Source organism: Martes martes (assembly GCF_963455335.1).
Source record: "Martes martes genome assembly, chromosome: 10".
Taxonomy (NCBI): Eukaryota; Metazoa; Chordata; class Mammalia; order Carnivora; family Mustelidae; genus Martes; species Martes martes.
The window spans coordinates 3,293,558-3,308,463 of record NC_137898.1 but is presented as its reverse complement, the minus strand read 5'-3'; the positions used below and the strand labels follow the sequence as shown (position 1 = coordinate 3,308,463).

The window sequence follows — 14,906 nt, the reverse complement described above, 5'->3', positions numbered from 1 at the left end:
GCACAGTAGACGTTCGATAAGGGCCTTTGGCTTGCCCGGCGGCTGGAAGGGGAGATTTGGGGACAGACGCCTTCGGGAAGCTGCGGCAACACCGAGACGACCCCCGCCTGGGCGGGGCGGGGCTGGGGGCGGGGTCGGGGCGCGGGAGCGGGCGTGGCTCCCGCCCACCCAGCCAATCGTCGCCCGAGAGGCCCGGCCCGCCCACCTGAGAGGGCGGCGCTTGCGCACTCGGCCTCCGCGGCGCTCCTCCCGGGGGGGCGGGGCCGGTCGGCGGCGCTCGGCGCTGACGCTGCGCCGACGCGCCCGACGTCGGGCACGTTGACGCCGGCGACGCGCAGCCGGGCCCGCTCCTGCTGCGCTCAGCCAGTGTCCGGCCGCGGGCCGGCCTTAGTGACTGGGGGGGCTGCGGGCCCGGGGCCGGCGGGCGCGGGCGCGGGCTGCCTTCGTCGGGCCCCGAGCTCGCCCGGAGCGAGCAGCCGCCCGCGAGCCGCCGCGGAGCCTCCTCGCCCGCTCCCGCCGGCGAGCAAGGTAAAGGAGCGGGAGACCGAGGCAGGCTCGGGGCGGAGCGGGGCCGAGGTCGCCCCGGGCGCCGGGCGCCGGCCCCCTCCCCGCGGCGGGTGCGCGGCGCTCGCTGTCAGCCCCCCGGGCGCGGGGGCGGGAGCCCGGCGGGACCCCTGGCCGACGCGCCCCGAGGGACTGGCTCCTGGGGCCGCGCGCCGCCCCCTCCCCTGACCGCGGCGCCCCGGTCACCCCGGTGGCCGGGTCAGCCCCGGTCAGCCCGGCGCCGGGGCCGAGGACCTGTGCCCGAGAGAAGCCGCGACCTGGGCTGCGCTCCAGTTGTCAGCGGTCCTCCCCGCCTCGGGGTCCGGGGACTGTGCGGCGCCCGGCGCGGGTGCGAGGGGGACCGAGGTCGTTGTGTCGCCGCCCGGCGCGCAGTCCTCGGCATCGGCTCCTCGGGGGTCCAGCCTCCGGCCCGGCCCTCCTTCCCCTCGTGCCGGCCTTATGTGGGGGACACTTCGCAGCGTCTCCGTTCTCCCCTTTCACTTTTCCTTCCTTCTTGGCCGTCCGCGGCGGTAGCGACCAGCTCCGTGTCCGTTGTGAAAGTTTCCTTTTCTTTCCTTTTTTTGGGCTGTAAAGTTACGTAAGTTCGGGTGCCGGACCGCCGCACCTTGCCGCCGTTGGAAAACACCTTTCCCGGCGCTGAACGAGTCGCGTTCCTTTTAGCGCTCAGCAGATCCAGCCCGAGAGTTCAGGGCGCCGTCAGTCCTCCTCGGGAGCTGACTGCACACATTCCTGTAAGATGCCTGGTGGATTTTGTACTGGTCAGTTTCACGGGCTGTATGCTCCTTCTGTGCTTTTCCTGAAAAAGGATTGGGTGGCATGTGTTTTGACTTTCTCTCTCCCCCACCGGGAAATAGGGAAAAAAAAAATTAGGTTACAGAAGCACACTTGTTTCCAACAACTAGAAAGTAGGGCTTTGCAAACAACATGCCACAGAGTTTGTTCTTCACGGGAGGGGTAGTCTCGGGGGTCTTTACCCCTTCCCTGGATTATTGTGCACCGTGATGTGTTGCTCTTGTGGGTTCTGGACTCGGCACTCCTGTGTATGTTTTCCCCCACTTATTTATATTCAGAGTAAAGTCAGAGCTGAGAATAATGAGGCTGTCTGTCATCCTTCGGTTTACTAGTTACACGCAGCAATAACGTTGCAGGTTTGCGGGAGCCCCTATTTTGCACTTAATCACTAGAGTCTGGGTCTTTTATTCCAAGATGATGTGCGAGGTGATGCCGACCATCAGTGAAGCCGAAGGCCCACCAGGAGGAAGTGGGGGTCATGGGTCCGGCTCCCCGTCGCAGCCAGACGCAGACTCACATTTCGAACAGCTGATGGTGTCCATGCTGGAAGAGAGGGACCGTCTTCTGGACACGCTGAGAGAGACTCAGGAAACGCTGGCATTGACCCAGGGGAAGTTACACGAGGTTGGTCACGAGCGAGACTCCTTGCAGAGGCAGCTCAATACCGCGCTCCCACAGGTATGGATACACCTGGGACTCTACAGATTCTTCTTCTCCTCTCTCGGTGTTTTTATGGTATCATCTTTCGTGGTGTTCATGTTTTAGGCGAGTTGGTGAAACGGTTCTGGTTTTCGTAAGTCACGTGCAGAGAGTTTCTGACGGTTAAACGTACCGAGCAAGGATGAACTCCGTGGTGTGCTTCACTGTAAACACCTCGTAACTCTCGTTCCCTTCCTCGGGCAGCAGAAGGAACTGTCTAGATTTGGGACAGTGCTCCGAAGATTTCGGACGGGGGCCACGAGGCGTCCCAAGCTGCGTGGTGCCTTCCGTTCTGTTGTCTCAGGCCTTTCTGGCTGAACGTGTGCTTCTCATGGATTTTATCACATAGCTCCCATTTTCTAAGAAATTTAATGGGCAGATAGGATTGATCTCACGGGAAAGATGTTTTTACAGTCCACCTTTAGAAGAACGCCTGTGTTTTGTGAATGCAGTTTGTCATGGGGGGACATGAGACGGAGATTAATTTCTTCGGAACTGTCTCTTGGCTGATGAGAATCGTCAGCTTGAAGTGACACCGAAGTCGTTCATCTGAGTCTGTGACGTTTGACTGGTGTTTCAAAGTCTCTTCTTCTTGTGGAGCTGAGCGAGGACATAATGATAGGTGAGGGGAGAACGTCACCCACGAAAGTGTAAGGCGAGTGGCACCTGGTGCTTGGGTGCTCACAGCTGCCTGGGTGCCACTTGACTCAGCCGTAATGGGCGCCTTTATGGTCCTTTCAGGTGGGCCTGCCTAAGCGCACGTTTGTGCTCCCGCCATCGGTCTGCAGTGCTCAATTAGTGAATGAGTAATTGCTAGCCCGAATGCAGTTCTTGGCTGCAGTCGGTTCTCCTGAAAGATTGATAAGCCAAACATTTGCATTTCCTTTTTAGCAGTAATAACCTGGCGGTAGTGCTGTAGTGCTCCCTCTCCGTGGGCTCGGAGGACCATCACGGTTCTTCTCGTGCAAGCCTCACCAGTTCTGTAGTTTGCTCAGGTCGGGTTTTATTACCGCGAGCTTGAAAGCAGGGGCCAAACGATGCGCCACCGGATTTTAGTGTCCTTGTAAATTTTTCAGTAGATTTTGCTTTCTTGTTTTGTTTTGGGATTGTTATGTGTCTTAGTGTAATTTGAGGCCGTGCACTGAAGTGCATATCAAATACTTAAGAATTTGATCGGGTCGATTTTTGGAAGAAGGAGCACACATGACCTGACAGAAGGGACCGGAGTTCTGTGCAGTGGCAGGGCCGTCACCGGTTGCCACCGTTGCTCTGTGATTTGTTTTAAGCTACTGCTCAGCGTGCTGTAGCCTGGAAGCTCTTCGTTGAGTGGAGAGTGCAACACCGGCCACACCCGCTAAGCACCTCCCCAGCTGCCCACCTGCCCACCTCCCCGCCTCCCCTCCTCCCTGCCTCCCCACCCCGCGGCCTGCCCCAAGGCCTGAGCACCTGAGAGCAGCGTTTGAGAAACGGGAAGCATTAAGTAAACCGTTGGGGGAACTTCCCTTGCTGCAGCGTTTGACGCGCGTTTGGCGGCGGGGAGTGGGGCGGACAGGTACGTGAGTAAAGGCATCCGTACTGCCAGCACAGTCTGTGAGCGAGTAATAACATACGTTTACAAATTTCGACTATAACATGCTCAGAGAAGTTCACAGTGGGGAGTGTACATTTCAGAAAACTTTTTCACTTAGCGAACACATGCTTGTGACCAGCACCTGGCGAAGAGATAGAACATTTCAGGTTTCCTGCAAACCCCCTCCGACCCACTCGCAGCAGTTGTGCCCCAGAGCTGTACCCGTGGTCTTGACTTCTCGCCATCAGTTGCTTTGGTGTGCTCTGATCTCGTGTAAATGAGACAGTCGTTAAGTATTATGCTTGTGCGACGTGTCTGTCTGGCCCCTTGTAGCTTTGCTCATTCTCAGGGCGGTCTGGTCCCTGGCGTGAACATACCACAGTTTATTCTTCCTGCTGGGCATGGGTCGTCCCAGGTGCCGCCCGCGGCGGGTCTCGCCTGCTTGTTGGTGCCGGTATTTGTGCATTTCTACGGAGTGTGCTCAGAGGCGCGGCATCGCTGGGTGATCGCATGTGTTTGTCCCCCCACGCACGGTGTGTGCGCACTCAGTGGCCGTCCGACCCTTGGTGTTGTCGGTTCTTGCATTTTAGCTGTCTGGTGGGCGTTGAGTGGCGGGAGGCTGAGTGCGCTGTGCGCTGGCTGCTGCCCGACGACGGGGGACTAAGCAGGGGCAGGTCTTCTCTGCGTTTGTTGGCCGCTTGGATATCTTCTTCTGTGAAACTATTCTCTCTTGCCCATTTTTCAGTCGGGTTGTCTGCTTTGTTCTTTATTGATTTGAAGGGTTTTCTTTGTGTTATTTTGAATACATATATGAATGGCAGATTTTTTTTTTTAATAGTCTTGTGGGTTTGCCTTTCATTCTCTCAGAGGTGCCCTTTGGTAAGTTTTTTTCCTTTCCAGTGCAACAACCATTTCTATTTTTCTGGCTTCTTGCACTGACTCGGATCTTCAGGGCAGTGTTGGATAGAAGTGATGAGAATAGGTGTCCTTGTGTCACTCCCAGTACCAGAGAGAGCTTCAGTAGTTGACCATCGCATATGATACCGGCTGTGGCTTTCCTGGGATGTTTGTTATCAAAATATGAAAGTTCTCCTCTATTTTTAGTTTGCTAAGGTTTTCTTTTAAATCATGAATTAAATTACATTAAGTTTTATTAAATGTGTTTTTTGCATCTTTGGGATAAGTGATTTTTTTTGTTGTTGTTAGTGTGGTGATTTAACTTAAAATTTTTTTGCCACACAGCAATAATCCCGACTTGATCTCTGTGTATTCTCTTTTTGCTGGATTTTATTTGTTAATATTTTGCTTAGGATTTATTCATGAGGGAGGTTGGTCTATAGTTGTACTTTGTTGTATTGTCCTTGGTAGGTTTTGGAGTTAAGGTTCATGCTGGTCTCATCAAACGAGGTCGGAAGTGTTCCTTGTGTGTTCCCAGAAGGGTTTGTGTGAGCCTGGTGTTTTCTTCCTTTGGTATTTGGAAGAATTGTTTGGCAAAACCAGCTGGTATAGGGCTTTCCTTGTGAGAAGGTTTTCAATCTCAGATTCATTTTTTTATGCGGAAATAGGATTTTTCTGATTTTATATTTCTTCTTGTGTCTATTTAGAGAAGGCCTTTTTTTCCCTAAGAACTTGCTCAGGTGAGGGCGCCTGGGTGGCTCAGTGGGTTAAGCCTCTGCCTTCAGCTCAGGTCATGATCCCAGGGTTCTGGGATCGAGCCCCGCATCGTGCTCTCTGCTCAGCAGGGAGCCTGCTTCCCTCTCTCTGCCTGCCTGCCTCTCTGCCTGCTTGTGATCTCTGTCTGTCAAATAAATAAATAAAATTTAAAAAGAAGAAAAAAGAATTTGCTCAGGCCACCCAAACTTTCCAAGTAATGATATAAAATGCTTCATAACACCCTTATTATCTGCAGAATCTGTTGTGATTATTTCCTTTTAAAAATTCTTAATACTGGGGCGCCTGGGTGGCTCAGTCATTAAGCATCTGCCTTCGGCTCAGGTCATGATCCCAGTGTCCTGGGATCAAGCCCCGCATCGGGCTCCCTGCTCAGCGGGAAGCCTGCTTAAAAAGAAAAAAAAAGAAAAAAAATTCTTAATCCTGGTAATTTGTGCTTTGTCTCTTTTTCTTAAAAACATTTTTTTTTAAGATTTTATTTATTTATTTGACAGACAGAGATCGCAAGTAGGTAGAGAGGCAGGCAGAGAGAGGGGGCGGGGGAAGCAGGCTCCCCACTGAGCAGAGAGCCTGATGCGGGGCTCGATCCCAGGACCTTGGGATCATGGCCTGAGCTGAAGGCAGAAGCCCAACCCACTGAGCCACCCAGGTGCCCCTTAAATTTTTTTTTTAAGAAAAATTTTTTTTGTTCATCTGTTGCAGCCCCTAAATATGCCCTGCGTTGTTTCAGTCCTTTGAAATGAGTCGAGCTTTTCTCATGGCTCAGCGTGCATTCATTTTCATCAAGTGTTTCTTGGGCACTTGAAAATTATGTGTATTGGTGGGAATGCAGTGTTCTGTGTTTACTGGTGAGAAGAAGTTTGTTAGTCACGTAATTCAGATTCTAGTAGCCACGTTCAATAAAATAAGAAAGAGGTGAAAGTCATTTTAAGAATATAATTTATCTTGGGATGCCTGGGTGGCTCAGTTGGTTAAGCCGCTGCCTTCGGCTCGGGTCATGGTCCCAGGGTCCTGGGATCGAGTCCCGCATCCGGCTCCTTGCTCGGCAGGGAGCCTACTTCTCTCACTGCCTCTGCCTGCCTCTCTGCCTGCCTCTCTGCCTGCTTCTGTGTACTCTCTCTTTCTCTCTGGCAAATAAATAAAATCTTTAAAAAAAAAAAAAGAATATAGTTTATCTTACACCCATATCCAGAATATCATTTCAGTGGATAATCAACAGGAAAAAAACCTAATGGAATATTTTACATTGTTTTATCATACGAAGCCTTTAAAAGCTGGTGTGTGTTTTATATTTGAGAGCACATCTCAGTGGAATAGCCCCGTGTGACTACGGACCGGACAGCCCAGCCCTGCACCCGGGGCTGCGTTGCCGCTGTCGTGGGTTCTGGCAGTGACGGAGGGCGCGTCCGAGGTCACCCTCCATACTTGTGGGTTCGGCTCGTTCTCCTTTTCTGTTTTCATCAATTTTTATGTATCTTGAGATTGTGTTATTAGGTCTGTTCAAATTTGAACTCTTGTTTTCGTGGTCGATGGAACTTTAATCGTGAAACGTTCCTGCTCGTCTCTAGTAATGGCTTTGGCTCTGGAGGTCACTTTACTTGGGAGTCATATCTGCCCTGTCAGTTCTCTGTGGTTCCGGCTCACCTGCGGGTCATTTGCTTTCACCTGTCTGCAAGCTCACGTTTTACGGTGTACCTGTGTGAAAGGGACACGCTTCGCTTTATTTTAATGAATTTGACGGTCTTTATCTTTTGGTCGGAGTATTTGCTCTGTTTAAATATACTGACTGATACGTTGGTTTACAGGTACCGTATTACTACATGTTCTTTGTTTGTCTCAGCTGCCCTGTGTTCTTTTTCTCTCTGGCTTTCGTTTCGAAGTAGGAAGTGTTTTTTAATTGTATACTTCTCTGTTAGGTTGTTGGAATATATGTATTCCTAGGTGCAGGGTGCGGTTTCAACCTGGGCCTAATTTAGTACTTTTACTACTTCCCTGATACTACTGTTGCCTTTGACACTTGAAGGCATTGAACTCCCTTCCACCATTTTTGTCATCGTAATATTTTTAAATTTTAGATCGATTTTGGCCCTGTCATCGTTGCTTTGTGCATTTAATACTTATGAAGATTTGGGGCACCTGGGTGGCTCAGTCAGTTAAGCGGCTGCTTTCAGCTCGGGTCATGATCTCAGGGCGCTGGGATTGAGTCTCACATCTGGGCTCTCTGCTCAGCGGGGAGCCTGCTTCCCCCTCTCTGCCTGCTTGTGATCTCTGTCTGTCAAATAAATACATAAAATCTTTTTTAAAAAATACTGATTAAGATTTATTTTCCTAGTTATACTTTTTGTCATGAAGTTGCTCTTTACTCTTTTTTTTTTCATATTTCTGTCAAAGAATACTTCTCCCCAAAGAACTGCTTTAACATTTCTTTTAGTTCATGTCTGTGGTTGATGAGTTGTCTTTTTTTTTGTCTGAAACATCTTTACTTTGCCTTTAGTTTTGAAGAATGTTTCTGTTGGGCATAGACTTCCAGGTTGGTGGTTATTTTTGTTAAACATTTTATAGATGCCAACCCATGGTCTTCTGGCTTCCTTTTTTTTTTTCCCTTGAAAAGTCAGCTTGCAGTGTTACTGTTATCCCATTGAAGGCAGTATCTTTTTTCCTCTTGTTACGTTTAACATTTTCTTTCTGCCTCAGACATTCTTTGTTGAGTCAGTGGCTTGGTTCTTTAATCGGTTTTGGAAAAGTTTTGACTGTTATTTCTATAGATATTCATAATTCCCCATTCTATCTTTCCTCTACTTTGAGGGTCCCCATTGGACCCTTTTATCATATCCCATGTGTCTTTTGAGCTCTTCTGTTTTCTAGACTTTTTCCTCCGACTTCTGTCTAAATATATTTTTTTACAGAACTGTCTTCCAGTTCACTAATTCTCTCTTCACCTATGTCTATTCTGGTGTTAAGCCCACAGATTGAGTTCTTAATTTTAACTGCTATATTTTTCAGTTTAGAATTTGTTTTGATTCTCTGAAAATTTCCCCTCTGCCAAGTATGTATTTGAAAAGTTGATGTGTGCATCCAGTAACTCTGGTATATGGGTCATATTTTGATCTGTTTCTGTTCTTTTTTCTTTTGGTCTATATACTGTTATATCCATTCGTTTGTTCATTCTTTCTTTTTCTCTCTCTCTCCCTCCTTTTCTTTGTTTTTAATTGAATGTTGGATATTGTGTATGAAGAGCTGTAGAGGCTCTGGGTGAGGCTGTCTTGCTTTAGCATCTCCCTTCACACACCCCAGGTGGGGAACTGGGAACTCCCAGACACTGGGGTTTAAGCTTTGTAAGCTGCCATCTTCCCTGTCTCCCCTCCCTCCCACCACGTAGCCCTCCAGGGCCTCCATCTGGAGGCCTGGAGTGTTTCCCAGGGCCCCTCCTTCTTGGCAGGTCCTGAAGCCCAGTTCTTGTCTCCTGAGCACAGGAGATCATTGAAGGCTCAGCTCTCGGAGTGCTTGCAGAGTGCTGGGCTCACTGTCTATGTGTCCCTGCTCTCAGGGATCTTGGCTTTTAGACCTGGCTGACTTGTCAGGCCTGCACTTGAATCTGGTCTTCCTGTACCCATGGAGCTGTCCAGGCTCCATTAGCCAAGGCTTTCTTCTTGGCTTTCTACTGTGTTTTCTTTCCGGCTTATTGGTATATTGCCCCCCCCCCCCCGCATCCCTGAGTAGAATCATCAAATGTGGGCTGCCTGGGTGGCTTAGTGGGTTAAAGCCTCTGCCTTCGGCTCAGGTCACGGTCTCAGGGTCCTGGGATTGAGCCCCGCATCGGGCTCTCTGCTCAGCGGGAAGCCTGCTTCCCCCCCCCTCTCTCTCTGCCTGCCTCTCTGCCTACTTGTGATCTCTCTGTCTGTCAAATAAATAAATAAAATCTTAAAAAAAAAAGAATCATCAAATGCCTTGAGGGAGAGAGTGGCACTCTATAAATATTAGAGTCGCCTCAGTTGGCTCCCTTTTGTTTGGAATCGCCCTCCAGTTGTGGTTGCCTCAATATCTCTTTGATGTCTTCAAATAGACTTAAAAACGTGTTCAGTTTTTCTAGTTCTTGGTGGCTTGACTTAGAGACTGTGCATATAACTGGAAGTGGGAGACTGGCATGCTCTGTGTATCTGACATGTCAAAGTCATGGTAAATATGTCAGTTGTCATTATTTGGTATAGGAAAAATAAAAAACCCACTAGTCCTTGTGTAGTACCCATTGTCCTTTTCCTAATCTGAGTCTCCGGTTTGCCCACGCTTAGCCACTGTGCATGGAAGGGCGATGGGGGCGGCAGCCCAGCCCACCAGGTGCCCTCCTCCTCCCTTGCCGGGTGTCCACCCAGGGTGGGCTCTGTGGTGACAGGCTGGCTGTGGCAGAGAAACCCCGGGGGTGGGGGTGTGGTGAGATGGCCTAAGTGACACTTATTCTGTGACTTGATCACAGTGATGAGTATTTTTAAAAATTACTGCTCATTTACTCTTCCCTCCAATTTTATTTAAAGTTGAAAATGCAGATTTTATTCTTCCAAGTGGCGTGCAGTGATTTCACAGTCTTTTTGTAACCAGCAAATTGAGTTTCTCAAAAGACATGTCACCCAGAGAATTCCAGGAAAAGAGAATATGTTCGGCTTGAATTGTGGGTGGGACCCCAGGTTTTGCCCGTGTCTCTCCCAGAGTCTGCGAATCCCTGGGAAAGCGTTTACGTAGGAGTCAGAGCGCCCTGAAGAGTGAGGTTTTAAAAGCACAACCTAGTGGCAGGTACGGCCACCTGTGCAGGTGCGTTGTCGCCACAGAGGTGTCGGCTAACTGGCACCCGGGCGGATCGTCAAGGAGGAAGGTGGAAGCAGAGCCTGGCCGGGAGGGTAAGGGCCGGGGGCGGATGAGTCAGGGCCAGGCTCTGTGGCTGCGGAGACAGCGGAGGATGCTAACGCCGGCCGTCATGCTGCGGGGGTCGCCCCCACACACTCAGCCCTGCAGCCTCCTCCTGGGTGGAGAACCGCAGGCTTTTCTCAGGCCCTGCTGTAACGCGTGCTGGGGTGCGGCTCTCCTCCGCGGCTCCATCGTTAGTGCTCTTCTCGAGGTTTCATCCCTTGCCAGGCTTGAGATAGTGAGTACGTTAGGGAGACTTGACCTCATGGTCCGAAGGAGGTGAGATGAGCTGAAAGGCTCCGCGGCAAGGATAGAGTCTAGTGATACCCTTGAGTTTTGGTCGTCCCCCCTTATGAGCTGCCCTTCGGCGGGAGTGGTCGGCAGAGCCCCTCTTGGAGCCCATGCTTGCTTCTGCGTTTGGGGTTATGAAGCAGTTCCATGGATCCTTCAGCGCCCTTGACCACTCGCCGCTGGTCAGTGGCACACACTCGTTTGCCTCTTTCCGCGAGCGGCCTGTCTGCTCGTCCTTCTCTGTTGCTGCGCCTGTAATCATCTGTGCGAGACAGAGCCGTCCACTCCTCTTGGGCACCTCCATGACTCTGCCCTGTTCCGCACTCTGGGTTCTGTGCTCCTGGGATGTAGGGTGCCCGTCCTCAGCGAGCCAGCATGCCCGCCCCTTCCCAAGACAAGTACTGGCTGTGAGATGCACCCGAAATCACGAAGGCGTCGACAGGAAGGGCTGTCTGCTGGCACACTGGTCCGGGAAGGGCCCCTCAGAGGGGTCACGCTTGAGCTAAGGCTGAGCGAGTACTCTTCTCGGCACTGCAACTGCGGGGACAAAGGCCAAGGGCAGGGACGAACCTGGACTTGATTTAAGCCGTGGGAAGCAAGGTGAGGTGCCAGGTGTCAGCTGGTGGTTGGACAGAACCTGGCCATGTTAAGAGTTGGGTTTTCTGTTGTATTTTTCGAGTCCTGCTGAGGGCCCAGGGGCATTGTGGCAGCGGCAGGAGGGATTGGCATGGTTTCACTGAATTTTTTAAGTAGGCTCCACGTCCAGCAAAGAGCCCAATGCAGTGCTTGAACTCAAGACCCTGAGATCAAGACCTGTGCGGAGGTCAAGGGTCGGACACTTAACCCGCTGAGCCACCCAGGTGCCTCCTGCTTGAATTTTTTAAAATCTCGTGCTGATGCGGCATGGGTAACAGGCTCGGGGTGGAGACGAGTGGACACAGGCGGACACTATGGGTTCGAGTAGTCCTTGCTAGTGCATGGGCTGAGCCGTAACGTTAGTGTGTCAGGCACAACTTAAAACCGCTTAACGTCACGGGTCTCAGAAAGCACAGAGCCATGGTGTTTCATGTCACGTGCAGGGATCGGGAGTGTTGAAGTGCAGCGGGTATCCGCGTGCCGTGCGCAGCGCCTGCGTCAGTGCGCTCAGGTGTGTGTTGGGTGCGGGCCAGGCGCTGCTCTGGGTGCTGACGGTGCCGTCCACGGTGACAGGTACCCAGCCCGGGTGTGTTGTGGCTGCACAGAGGAAATAGAAGGGCAGGGAGTGTGCGGCTCGGTGTGAGCAGATGAAACGCGTGGACGGTGCGGCTTCTCACGCGCCCGTGCGGGCCGGGCTCGGGGAGGTGGCTTCCTTGGGGGTCTGGCTGTCCCCTGCTCCTCAGGCTCCTCGCTCCGGGTTACAGGTGCTGCCCTCGAGCGCCTGTGGGGTTCCTCGTTTGGACGGACTTTGGGCTCCTTAAATTCAGCATCAACTGAGATCGCCTCTTCCCACCCGTGCCTCTTCTGTGAATGAAGCCGTTTTCTACCCAGTCGGGTGGGCCGGAGCCAGGGGTGTGGCTTTGCCCCTTTCCTGTGCCTCCCTCCCCTCCCGGCCCCCAGGTCCCGTGACGTGTGCCTTTCCTGTCTCAGAGGCCGTCTCTGAGGACCCTGGGGATCCGGACCCTGGCTGCCATCAGGTGGAGTCGAGGAGGGGCCAACTCCTGCGGCTTCCCCAGCCCCCGGGCCCATGGTCGCGTGGCCCCGTGGTGGTCACGCTGTGCCGTGGGCAGCCGACACGCGCAACTCTGTCGTTCCCCCGCACCTTCTGTGTGAATATGCTGTTCTCTCCGAGAGCAAGGCCTTTCTTCCTGGCCCTGTCTCCTGCTCGCTAGCAGTGCTGGGGACCGCTCCGTCACTGGGCGCCTGACTCTTCAGGGGAAGCAGTGTCTCCGTGTGTGCGAGGACCCCCAAGAATGCTCGAGTTCTGACCGAGCGGCTTTCCTTGTGCTCAGCAGAGTGTGCGCTGCAGGGAACAGTGCCTGTGACACTTCATGTCTGACTGGTCAGGACATCGTAAGAGGGACACATGCCAGTTACAGACCATGTAAAGGTGCGAGCTCTGCTTACCCCCTTCCACGGGCTTGACGCGTCTCGCTCTTGGCCCCAAGCCGTCCCTCATCCCCTCCGTGCTTGGCGCTCGCTGCTCAGGGTTTCCGGCGGCGCGTTCCTGCGGTCGGAGGTCAGAGTGGGCTGCGGGGTGGCGGCAGACCCCTCTGACCGTGGGGAGCCACAGGGAGTCCCTGGGGGCTGCACCGTCCACCGCGTCTGGTGCACACGCGTCCCGGTTCGCATGCTGCAGATGGAATCGGGCAGCCCTGGGTCCTTCTTCCCGGACTGACGGACCCGCTTCCGGGAAGAGCACCCCGGTCGTCCTTCTGCCCGTGTAATCGCTGCGCACACTTGCATCTGTGTCCACTCAGTGATCACGCTCAGTTATCATCACCGTTCCTCAGATGCCCTGTTGTCCCCTCAGATGGGCTCCTGTGTCCTCTTGCCAAGGCCCTGTTGTCATTGAACGTTTCACTGTTTTCTAGCACCAGAATTTGTCCCAGGCTCACTTCGTGTTTTTCCTGCCTCAGATCTGAAATCACTTCTCTGAAGAACCCTGGTTGCTTTTAGTGGGGAGATGATGATCAGAATCTAAGCGAGCGAGGTGTGCTCGTTGTTGCTGGGGTTTGCATTGTTTAGGTCCTTTTTGGGGACAGAGTTAGACAAAAATACTCATTGAAAGAGAAACCTGGATTTCACGTTGCTGTTCCATTCGCAAATTAAAACTTAGTTTCCCCTTAATTTGTTTTCTGTTTATGTCTGTTGTCCTATCATTTCTAATGATGTCAGCATTATTTTCTTTATCTTATGATGTACATAAAGCAGTTTCAGCCTTCTAGTACCGTATTGGCATAATAATCCTACTGAGTGAAGTTTTAGAATGTCTTTGCAGGGGGCGCCTGGGTGGCTCAGTGGGTTAAAGCCTCTGCCTTCGGCTCAGGTCATGGTCTCAGGGTCCTGAGATCGGGCCCCGCATCGGGCTCTCTGCTTAGCGGGGAGCCTGCTTCCTCCCCTCTCTCTCTCTGCCTGCCTCTCTGCCTACTTGTGATCTCTGTCAAATAAATAAATAAAAAATCTTTAAAAAAAAATAGAATGTCTTTGCAGTTCTTATGGGTCTTACAATAAATACGTCTTAAGACTATACAGTTAGAGGGGCACCTCGGTCGCTCAGTTGGTTAAGTGACTGCCTTCGGCTCAGGTCATGATCCTGGAGCCCCGGGATCGGGTCCCATATCGGGCTCCCTGCTTGGCAGGGAGTCTGCTTCTCCCGCTGACCTCTCTCCTCTAATGCTCTCTCCCTCTCATTCTCATTCTTTCTCTCTCTCTCTCTAATAAATAAATAAATAATCTTACAAAAAAAAAATCTATACAGTTAGAATAACGGGGTCTAAAGCAAGTAATTGGTCACATAATTGTATGAAATTTGATATTCCATTAGGTTCATTTGTTTGTTTATTCCTAATTTTAGGGTTTGGATTTATTCTTTTGGAGTCGTTTTCAAATACCTGAAGCATTTACATGATTTAACACTGAGAACTCAAGAAAAAGGCACTGTCTGGAGTCTTGCCCATCCCGCCCCTGAGTCACCCACCTCCAGCCGGTGGGGTGGCCACCCTGGTTTGCTTGCATGAGCGGGCCCCTGATTTCGCCTGTGCTCCTGGAGCCTTTGGTACCTGTGCCCGTTTCACCCTCAGAGATGAGGCCCAGCTAAGCTTTGTCACCACTGGCTCGTGCTCGTTCAGAGATGTGGACAGAATGTTTCCACTCGGTAGGTTTTCTCCCTGTAGCCGGAAGCCAGCTCTTGGCCGACTGTGCAGCTCAGGTTGTGGTTCGTCCGGCAGGCGAGGTCCGCCCGTGCCGTTCTTACTCTTGGCTGTCAGGATCTCATTCTCATTCCGAGCAGGAAATGTCATTTTGCTCTGAAAATAAATTTGGGAGCTTGAAGCATATCTTGCATTTTCAAGTTTTTGTGCTTTGCAAATGGGCTAATTATCCCTCCTGCCTGTGTAGTTGGAAACCTTTGCCAACGGAGATATAAAAATTGATTTGGGGCGTGGCTGAAGGTGAATCGTGTGTACGGAAGCTGAAGTCTGGGCGCCGGCGGCTCCGTCGGTTCAGCGGCTGCCTTTGGCCCAGGTCATGATCCCAGGGTCCTGGGATCGAGTCCCACATCGGGCTCTCTGCTCGGCGGGAGCCTGCTTCTCTCTCTCCCTCTGCCTGCCACTTTGCCTGCTTGTGCTGTCTCTGTCTCTCTGACAAATAAATAAATAAAATCTTTAAAAAACAAACAAAAAGAAAGAAAGAAAGAAAGTTGAGGTCTCCTTGAGGCTCATCCGTA

The 14,906-nt window shown here is 51.9% G+C and overlaps 1 protein-coding gene across 3 annotated transcripts in view; it reads left to right on the top strand.

Moving 5' to 3' along the window:
• The first annotated feature begins 265 nt into the window (after window positions 1-265).
• PPFIA1 (PTPRF interacting protein alpha 1) overlaps window positions 266-14,906 on the top strand; it is an 84,277-nt gene continuing 69,636 nt past the window's right edge. For all 3 annotated transcript variants that reach the window (XM_080814959.1, XM_080814958.1, XM_080814960.1), the window contains exons 1-2: window positions 266-528; window positions 1,771-2,034. In XM_080814959.1, coding sequence (XP_080671085.1) covers window positions 1,771-2,034 — 264 coding nt within the window. In that variant the 5' untranslated portion in view covers window positions 266-528. The remainder of the gene's footprint in view (window positions 529-1,770; window positions 2,035-14,906) is intronic.